This window comes from Ceratosolen solmsi, unplaced genomic scaffold (genome assembly GCF_000503995.2).
Source record: "Ceratosolen solmsi marchali unplaced genomic scaffold, CerSol_1.0 scaffold39, whole genome shotgun sequence".
Taxonomy (NCBI): Eukaryota; Metazoa; Arthropoda; class Insecta; order Hymenoptera; family Agaonidae; genus Ceratosolen; species Ceratosolen solmsi.
In genome coordinates this window covers 1319761-1330854 of record NW_011948433.1, presented here as the reverse complement: position 1 = coordinate 1330854, position 11094 = coordinate 1319761, and the positions used below count along the sequence as shown (strand labels likewise).

Genomic DNA, 11094 nt, shown 5'->3' with positions numbered 1-11094 from the left:
ATAATCATTTATTTATAACTTTCAATTATGCATTATTTTCCCACAATAGGAATAAAACAAATATTCAAGTTTTTCGATATACTAGTAATATTAAATTATTAAAAATATGATAAAAGCAAGAAAGAAAGAAATGAAGTAGCGTTCAATTAAAAAATAGTTTTTACATTAACTTAATATATACTAAGTATGTACATTTAGTACTATAAACAATTTGATAATTGCAACACAAATTGCAGATCAGGTTTTTATACAAAGAGTAGAGAGTAGAACAGTCGTAGGTCACCGGATGTATGGAGGCTGTCAATCAAGATGAAAGAAATTCGTTGAATTCGATTCGTCTTGACATACGTGAAGACTACGGTGAATCGACTAAAATTATATACGTTTAAGACATCTATCTACCTTAAATAAAAATTGAGCGCTGAGTTGTTAATATTATATTTAGTCTTATCGGATGCTTTGTAGTGAATATCTACCGCACAGCAAACTAATTTAAAATTATTTTTACGCCCTTATGACATACTTATTACTATGTAAGAGTGAATTGTTGATGAAATGTAAAAATTAATACTTAAATTATTTAATAATTTAGAATACTTCACTATCTGATCTTAATGTCTGCAGTATTTATATGTAATACTAGGAATGCCAAATACGAAAAAACTACGAAATATTTTTTTTTAATTCGATCAAATTAATACAGTTACTTTACAAATATTATATTAAATTATTGTCGTAATTCATTTAAAGGAAATTTAATTTTATAATATATTAGCGTATTAAGTTTTTATTCGATAATTTTGTATCGTTTAACATTCTAGTAAATTCTTTATTACTTACTTTAAATTTTTGTTCTTTTTGTTTAAATTTGTATTTTTAAGTGTCCCGAGTACAGTAATAAAATTATCATAATAATGAATTATTGGTATAATCGATAATGCATTGTAAACATTTATAAAATAACAAGATTGAAGAAAATAATGAGCTAAGCTTTATATATAAGTAGAATAGCATTGGTATAGACACGAATATAAATGGATAAACAGTAATAATAATAAATATAACGCCTAATTATATGCAGCTTACAAAGGAAACGTAATTAAAATTAGAATATATTAGAATTATCAGATTTGAATTAATATATATATATATATATATATATATATATTTCTAATGAATTTTAAATAAACGTTTATAATTCTTATGAGAGAGTAGATGACATAGTTCGTTATTGTTATTCTAAAAGTAACAATATTCGTAAAATTTTAAAAGGTTAGTCAAATCTGTGAATTGACAATTGTTCCGGGTAATGTAGACTTCTGGATTTGTACAACAGCTACAAGCAGATACGGGGAGTCGGTCAAGTAACTGTACGTCGCGACTTATGAACGACATCTTCAACTCGTGTCAGCGTCGCACTATCAGATTTTCTATGCTTAGTCGATTCTCGTTAGCTTCCAGTATTTGCTTTTACACAACCGTAATGACATAATCATAGCATTCTTTATTTGGTATGAGCATTGTCTTAGATCATTTAAGGTATTTCTAAAGCGATATAAACTATTTTTTTATATTACCGATTGTCTACTCAACATGTTTTCTAATTAAAATAATCTTTTTTCAGAGTTTTATTCACATGATAAAATTAGTGCTTCGAGAATTCAGAGAGATACGGATGGTAAGTTAAAAACAAACGATTAATATTTTTTATACTTTAACACCGTTGACTTTTAAACTTATTTTAAGATCCAAAATTCATTAAATCTTTCATATAACATTTTGTATACATTTTATTCTTTGTGCCTCATTAATGTAATATATTGTGTAATTTTTAGATATAATGTTGTGTAACATAATTTACACTTCATTAATAAAACATAATATTGTATTATATATGTAATGCATGTTTACAATTTGATAAAATTTCTTTCCAATAATTACAATATTAGTTTCATCTCCTTTCCTTCTTCTATTTCGTACTTTTCTGGAAGCTTACATTTTCATGCGTTGACGCGATGTGCGGCCGTGTCGTGTATATAAATTTAGAGTGGACTCATGCTTCTTTTTCACATACAGCTTATATTTAATTATTTATATATATATATATATATATATATACACACACACACACACACAAACATATATATATATATACTTTTGTTGCGTATATTATAAAATTTGTAAATTTGAAATTAAAAATTTTGTTTTTAATTTACTCTGATACTAGTACATCAATTATAACTTTCTATTAACATTGTATATAATAATGATGAGTTAATATCATAAAGTTATTAATATATCTATTCTGTGAATTATTCTACTAATAAAAGTGTATTTAGAGTTGAAAGAAGGATAAATTATTATTTGCATTTATTAAGTTTCACGTTTCAATGAAAGTTAATTTATTAAATATCATTACAAGAGTTATGTTGGAAAAATGTTTATTACAAAAACATTTGATTTTAATGATCCCCTTATTTATGAAAATTACAAATTTCTCGTTATGAAAGCTTATATAATTATAAATCTTACAAATATTTTATTACTTCTTTTAATAACTGATACATTTAAAAAGAAACACTATGTCACTATAAAAAGTAAAAATTTATATACAATCTATCGTATGTATATACATTTACCTTGTATATTTAAATTTCTGTCGCTCCTACATTCTATTTGTTTATGTATTAAATTCTATCTTCGTATTTCCATAAATGGATAAACAATTTTTCTGCAATAATTAGCTATAAAAATAAATAAATAAATTCTCTAACCGAATCAAAGATTTAGTAACGCCAAAGTGGGTTTCACGGTGCAGCTCGAGTCGTAAGGAAGCTACTAATTTGTGAGTCTACTAAGATTGTCTATCTCTTTTTTCTGTTTCTGTTACTGCTCCCGTCTGCTCCCCGCCTTCAACTCTTCTCAACAACTGGGTGCCGTCTGCCTCCAACGTCCGTTCGCCACTTCGTCTCTCTGACAATCAACGTTTCAAATTAAACTGATCATAAACACGATACTGACAATTATATATACACGATACTGACTATGATTACGTGAAAACAACTTTTGTTCTTTGACAATAAAATTTTAAATATTTTATTATGTACATTATTGGCGAAACGTTAATTGTACAAATGCGTTTGCTGAATTACAAGGTTTAACAACCGTTCTTTTGGTACCTGCACGTCCCGGTAAATCCACTCCTCCAGTCGGTCTTTTATCAAAAACCGCAAGAACCTTTGTTCAAGATGGAGCAAGTACGGAATATGCCACTCAAATTTTAGGAACGACATTAGATAATGGTCGATTTTATGCAAAAATACTTTCGACTTCAAGCAGAATTTTCTACGATAGGGAATCACCTGCTGATCCATCAAGTCCCTATGTTGTTTACCCTTCAGCGACACTTGAGGATAATTGGTCATCGCAAAGCTTCTCAGATGATGCACCAGCCGCAATTTTTGAGGCAACCACCAACAAAAATGAAAATATAACGATAAAAGAGGACTTAAATGAATTAAAAGATAATGATATTTTTAATAAACGTGAACACAATGATGTACGACTTAAGCCTGCGAAAGTGCGCACCGACAATCTTCCAACATATACCATCAAACAAGACTATACTTTAAAAGGATCGGATAGTGATCTTGAAGAAGATCAACCGAAAATCTTTCGTCCCCGAGTACCAAAAATTTTTAGACCACAACCAAAAGTATTATTGAAAAAGCAAGATGCAAAACCATTGGCTACCGTTACATATCATGGCTTTGCCGATTTTGTCACAACAGTAGGTGATACCGTGATAGTTTTTTCTCCAAGTACAGCACCTGTACCTGTTGGACGTCCAGCAACTACAATTAAAGGCGACGCAACTCTTCGACCAGATGACGGAGTAGCTGTTTTGAAAATCAGACCAAGTAACGTTATTTCTGATCCAAAAAAAACAGAAACTATTCCAATTAAAAACCGCAATTTTACCAATGATATGCTACACAAAGGTCCGAAACAAACTAACAGTAACAGGCCTATAGATCTCCAACCAAGTACAGGAGATCAACAAGAAACTGATTATATTGGACAAATAACCAGCCCATTATTATTAGTACCAGATGTGAAAACTGGATTACAAAATCCCACTGGCTTGCTTAAAGTTATTGATTCTACAGCCACAATGAAAGGCATAACAACGCATTATGTAAGTTCTATTTATGGCACTTACATTGGCACTAATTACGCACAAATTGTACATACATCTTCAAACGTTTATTTCTATCCAGAAGAAAGTACTAAAGGTTACAATTTGCCAAATAATGACGAAAATGATTCACTATCCAGCGATATTATTGGCGATTCTGGTAGCACACAACAACCGGATACAACCGATGACACCTTAACTACAATAAAAGAAGTTCTCGCTAAGGAAGTGACAACCGAAAATGAGCTTGGCAATGATATTATACCACGGAACCAAGGCCGTAGTATAAAAGGCTCGTCTCCAAAAAATCAGTTTCCTATTCATAAAGGTCACAGACAAACAAATTCGGATGATAAATTATCATTGTCTACGCGGCTCTTGCCATCGACCGTTTACAAAACTTTTACTTATTACACTACATTCTTCATCCCAGGTAAAGGTCAAACAAGTACGTCAATTAAATCAAGAGAAGTAACTTCTTCAGAAGTTAATCTTTTACCAGAGTTAATTTTACCAACAAGTTTGCAAAGTGTAAATACTGCTTCTGCAATATTGCCCGCAACTGCGACAAATAAGGTTGAAATTTCTTCAAATATAGATTTGATCGAAAATAAAAATAATGCCGAAAAACAAGAAATAGAAGAAATACAATTAATATTTAAAACAATATTTACAACCTTTACATATTTAACTACCTTTTACGATGATTCGACAACAAGTATTTCAAGTCGAAAAGTAACTGCTACTAATGTTGTAACACAGACTATAGATCCAGGCAGTACCTTAATCGATGTTGATTTGCTCATTAATAATGAAGAACCAATTTCAATATTACCAACTAAAGTATCAGATGTTAGCTTTACTAATTCGAATACTAAAACGATAGAGACACAAAATATATATAATAACAATGATGACAATTACGAAACTACTGAGCAAATTACGGAAAACATCTTAACAACTGTAGCTGATCAATTAACAACTATAGAAGATCAATCAGCAATGGAAATTATAAATGAATCGGATAAAGATAAGGACGATGACTTAATTTTACTTGAACCTAGTCCAATTTCAACAGCAAGTTTGCACTTATCAAGTGAACAATTAAAAACTTATTATACGACTTATACGTATTTTACAACAATAATAGTTGACGATGAATCTGAAATAGAAACAAGAACTGAAGTATTCAGTAATATTATTTCTGAAAACATACAACCTACATCTGTATTCGTATCACCAGAAATAATTAGTAATACGAAATCAGCTAAAGCCGCACCGCCACCTGAAATTTTAGCATATTTAGAGGCATTGAATAAACAAAAGTCTCCCGAAGAAGCTTTATCATTAGCAAAAATGGTACAAGAACAAGCTCAAGCTACAACGGAAGAAACTAATGAAGTAACAACTGAAAATTCATCTTTATTTACTACGGTCGATGACATTACAATTCTAGACGATGTAATAACTACAGAAAAAATTTCTAATGATGGAGAAGTTGTAGGATCTATGAAGACCGATGTAACGTTTAGCTCAAGTGCTGGAGAAAGTACGGTGCTTGATGTAATAGATAAAAAGAATAATGTACCAGAAGATCAAGAATTATCAGAAACAAATCATCACGATGTAGAACCTGCGCCTACTCTTTTATTGCAAACATCTTATACAACTTATACATATTTTACTACCATGTACAATGGAGATGCGACTGATGTTGCTAGTCGTTTAAAAACAGTCACAAATGTTGTAACGGAGACTATAAGACCAACAGCTGTTATGCAGCGAGAAAGTAAGACTTTCCAACCGTTAACATACTTCACTACTTTTACTTATTGGACAACGTTTATTAAAGGAGATGAAACTGCTACTACTAGTCGTGAAGAAACAGTAAGCAATATTCTTACGTCAGATGCCGCGGCAACACCATCTATTCAATTAGATGTAGTGAAAACATATAGGCCATTTGTATTGGCAACGCCAGTGCATAGAATTAGTACAGAATTAAAAGCTACATCTGATAATGAGGTGACATCTCCAAATGTTTTACTAAAAGAAATTCCAACAATCAAAGTGAACGAGTTAAGCTCGACTATTTCACCAGATCCAATGACACTTTATACAACATATACATATTTTACTACATCTTATATAGGCAATTCGACTATTTTAAAAAGTAGACTAGAAACAATAACCAGTGTTTCGTATCCGGATGATTTAATAGTTAAAGCAACACCCCGTCTAATTGGGGGACCTGCTCCATCGAGCCAAATAATACACACGGAAGAGAAATCCATCCAACCAAGTAAAATTACTGACTTGCCGATGACAGGCTTATTATCTACTATAAGATTGAGTGAAGTCAACGCAGGCACAACTACGCACTTTATGACTGATATTTATGGTACATACATAGACGGTCTTTATGCTCAAGTAGTTGAAACTTCGTCGAAAATTGAATTACGTACACCAGTACATACGCCATCCATTACATCAGTATTACCCACTGGTATATTATCACTAAATAAAGGGACTATTATAGATGCTGATGAAATTAGCACAATATATTATACAACAAAGCAAATCGGCACTTCGATCAATGATCTTTATGCAAAAGTTATTGAAAGTACGTCGATAACAAAAATTAACGAAGAAAAATTAGCGACGCGTATACCAGTTCATGGCCATCGAACTGGGCTAGTAAGATTAATTAAGGGTTCGATCGAAGCTAATGACACTACAACGTATTATCAATCAAGAGTAATTGGAACTAGTATAGATGGAAGATATGCTCAAATAATTGAAAGCACATCTAGCTATCTATTTGCCCAACCTTCATCAACCTTAAACATAGCGGCATCATCAACACAGCCTCCTAACTATGCAACGGCCATTCCAGAAATATCACCATTCCCTGCAGTGGTTCAGTCATCGATCTCCGAGGATCATACTGTTGATGTCTTAAATAACGACTCTGAGCCGGAAGAAAATGAAAATGAAGATGAAGAGGACGATCAAAAGTTGAAGAAAAAATCACGTTTAACATTTTCATCGAGAAAGAGAACTTCTAGTGCACCTCCAATTAGACCATTTGCATCTCGAAGCAGGCCGACATTTAATCCAAAAAGAAAACCACAAGGAGCAACTACTATAACAAGAAGTGATATAACTCCGACAATAACGGCGACTTTAGCAGGGAAGGGTAGTCGATTTGCATCATCTAGGGGACGAGCAATATCTTCGGTAGGCTCGCCAACGATTAATTCATCGAGTTCTAGACGCTTTTCTGGCAGAAGAAGTTCCCTTGTATCGGCGAGTACATTTGCTACAAACTATCCTTCCGTCAATTCGAGAAGTAGGGGGCTTATTCGAGCAACCACATCTTCTATATATTCTGGAAGTCGACGAGGATCCACATTAATTAGAGGATCGTCGGCAAGACCAACAAGTCGTGCTAGTTCATCGGTTCTATCCCCTTCGTCAACAAGATTTAGACCAGGAATTCGTCCATCCTCTACGCTTTCAAAAATATCGCCTACAATAAAACAAGATGATCAAGAAGATAACGCGAATGAATTTACAACTGACACTTTAGTTACGGAGGAGATACCAGTGATTGAAGAGAGTGACGAAGGCGAAACGATTTTTCCAAATATTCAAACAACAACAGAATTATCTAAGAAAGTTAGTAATCCTCTCTTAAGATTTAGAAGGCCACCTGCATTTGGTAGCGGAATTAGAACAACGACTCCGAAAACAAATGTAATTACTACTACACCAAAACGAGCAAATAGCTTATCAAGGCAAAATGTAGGAAATCGTGCAATAAATAATAGATCAAGACCCGCAATTACTACGTTAACTACAAGATCACGCCAAGGTCAATCTAGTCTATTTCCTCCAAGAAGTCTATTTGGAAGAAAACCAGATACTACAGAAACTCCAGTAGAAAGTAAAGGTGAAATTATTGAAGACGAAGATGAAGGAGATGAAGAACAAGAAAATTTCGAAGACAAGCCTGTTGTAGAGATTGTGGATAACGATTACGAAGGATCCGAACAAAAAGAAATAGCTCCGTCAACTAATCAGAAATCCATCACATTGAATAGCACAAAATTTGGAGCCCAAATCAGGCCGTTTACTAAGATTGGACGAAGCAGGAGAGTGCGACGACAGACTCGTATATTAAATTCTCGCTTTCGAAGGCCTACAGCTCAAATATCTAGCATCGAAGACCGAATAGATATAGAGATGAGTTCAAGTAAAGAAGATGTTTCAAAAGTACCAATTAATAATTACAGATATGGAAATCGTGGGAGATCGATAAGTAGTAGTTCTCGATCGAATTTGAATGGAAATAAAGAAGATAAATCGTCAGAGGAGTACATTGACACTTCTCTCACAACGCAATCGAGATTAAGATCCAAACCTGGTTCTAATAGAAACACTCTGCGAATTAAACCCACAGTCGCGAGCTCGCCTAATAGACAGTTCACTTTGAGGGATAAAGAAAGTACATCTTCAATAAAGACAAATTATAAAAGGCCAGTATCTTCTTCATCGCGAAATTCAAATTTAAGAATGAGAAATAATTCAAGATCCAGAACAGGAAATAACAGATATCAAGATACAACAAATTCACGTCGAACATCGACTAGGATTTCATCGAGAAATGGAGGTCGCACAGCTAATCGCCGAGTAGTACCATCGCGAGGACGGATAAGTTCTCATGAAGATTATCGTGATTTTAATGATTTTGATAGAACTATAACAGTTACACATTATGTTCCAACCGAAGTGACTATTCCCGTTGTTAATAACGGTGTTACGGAAAAGAGAAATATTATAACAGCCCAAGCGAGTACGGAAATCATCGGTCCCGATCGTTACAGTACAATAATAAATAATGATGGCCGTGATATTGTCGTATTAGCTAGTGAGATAACAGGTACAAATTTCCAAGGCCAAATAGAAATTACTCGCTTTGTTATACACGAAACCCCAACGACTAAGGTTTCTCATATGTTAACATCGTCAGGTGCTCGTAGATTTTCGCAACCTGTTATAGTTCCATCAACCATATATTCCATTGAAAATGTTGTCTCCACTATAAGGCCTTCCATATCAGATAACTCACCATTAGCAAATATTTTACTTTCACAATTGTTGCTTGGACAATTTGGACAGCAGAATCCATTAGCATCAGGTGTGTCTGCGCATACTGTTACTCAATCAACGAGATATGATACACGCGCGACCACATATCTTACCACTATTACGAAAAATCAAAGTACCGTTATTCCTTTAACTTTTCGTGGTAAAGAAATTTTAACAACACTTATCGATTCGTCGACCGATATTGTCACTGCTACTGAACTTATCACCGACACCGTTATTGTCACACCTACCATTGCTTTGCCCGCGGCAAACCTCAATTCGCTCCTTCTCCTTCTCCAGCAGCCACAAACTCCACAACAATCAAACCCCTTATTGGATCCGTTATTTGCTGTTGCACCATTATTAACTCAGAGTAATACATTACCTGGAGAATTTGAAAGAAGAAATCAGCCTGTTGATTTCGATTATAAACCAGAGAGTTACGAAGATTTATCGGACGAAGATATTGATAAAACGTCGAAACCAAGAGGAAAATCAAATACCGTAAAAATGAATGAAAAAGAGACCCCTGAAATCAATGTTGTAACTTTATATATATCAGGGCGTAGACCAGGTGAATTTAGTACTGTACTGAGTACTTTTAAAATTGGCGAGGAATCTACAAGTACAAAAATTAAAAGACATATAAATGAAGCGACTGTTGATGCATCCCTTTCCCCATCGTTACAATCAGCCTCTGAACCTGCTGCATACACTTTGGCAGGAAGTGAAGAGCCGATCGATGCGCACGCACCTACTCAAAGTCTCGAGAGCGTAGTGGGCGATGTCGGACGGCATATTTCCACGTCCATTTAAACCTAACCACGCCAAATCTCCACACTAATTCCTCAATGCCACCTTGATTATGCAGTCTTTGTAGATTTCTATCTTAATAAATTTTAAAAACCCGAAAACGACCTAAATATAAGTTGGATCTAACTATTTTCATATCATACAGCACTAGTTTAAGTTTTCTTTTAAGAATTTTTCAACTTTGATAATACCAACACGACAGTTGTGAATTTACTTACATAAGTTTTAGATGAACGATCAATCTTTATTTATAAAGTTAATTTTTTAGAATTATTTTAATGATAACGTTAATATTAATACTTGACTAATCAAGTCTCGGAGTTTCGGGTGCTAGTCTTAACCAGTATATTTTTTATCAAGATTCTCTCGCAAAGGTCAAATGAAGCGATGATTTCAAAATCTAAGGTTATCTTTACAGTTCTGTTTATGTTTTCCTCATTTAAACTTCCTTCCACATATTATTTTCCATATATTCCAACTAACAAGTCTTCGGAAAAAAGCCGCACGCGCGCCCATACGCTGAAAATTACTCCAAAGAATAAAACTTTGCTAGAAATGTATTAAGTATGTAACCAGAAACGATGGTCAACGAGTAATAAAATAATCATCGATAAGGCAAAAAAAGTAAAGAACGTGGCCGTTTACGTTATTTTCTTCAAGGTACAATTGATGTTACTACTTTTACAGAAGGCCTTGAAGATTTTGGAAAGAAAACAGACGAGCTTGATTATTATAGCGCAGAAGATGATAAATATACTTCCAAAAAACGATTTCGCATCAGAGTACCAGTTGTTCGATCTAGAAGTGCTAGAGATCATGCACTAACGGTTGTACGTCGTCGCCCACTAGTTCCATATACTAGATCACGATCCTCTCAATCAAGTGAAAATATTTTTTCACCAACGCCTAGAAGAATTATAACACGAACA

At 33.6% G+C, this 11094-nt stretch overlaps 1 protein-coding gene across 1 annotated transcript in view; it reads left to right on the top strand.

The window, feature by feature from the left end:
* LOC105364607 (uncharacterized) overlaps window positions 1–10354 on the top strand; it is a 49833-nt gene extending 39479 nt beyond the window's left edge. Inside the window, exon 2 of the mRNA XM_011502586.1 lies at window positions 3156–10354. Coding sequence (XP_011500888.1) covers window positions 3156–10168 — 7013 coding nt within the window. The 3' untranslated portion in view covers window positions 10169–10354. The remainder of the gene's footprint in view (window positions 1–3155) is intronic.
* The last annotated feature ends 740 nt before the right edge of the window (window positions 10355–11094 follow it).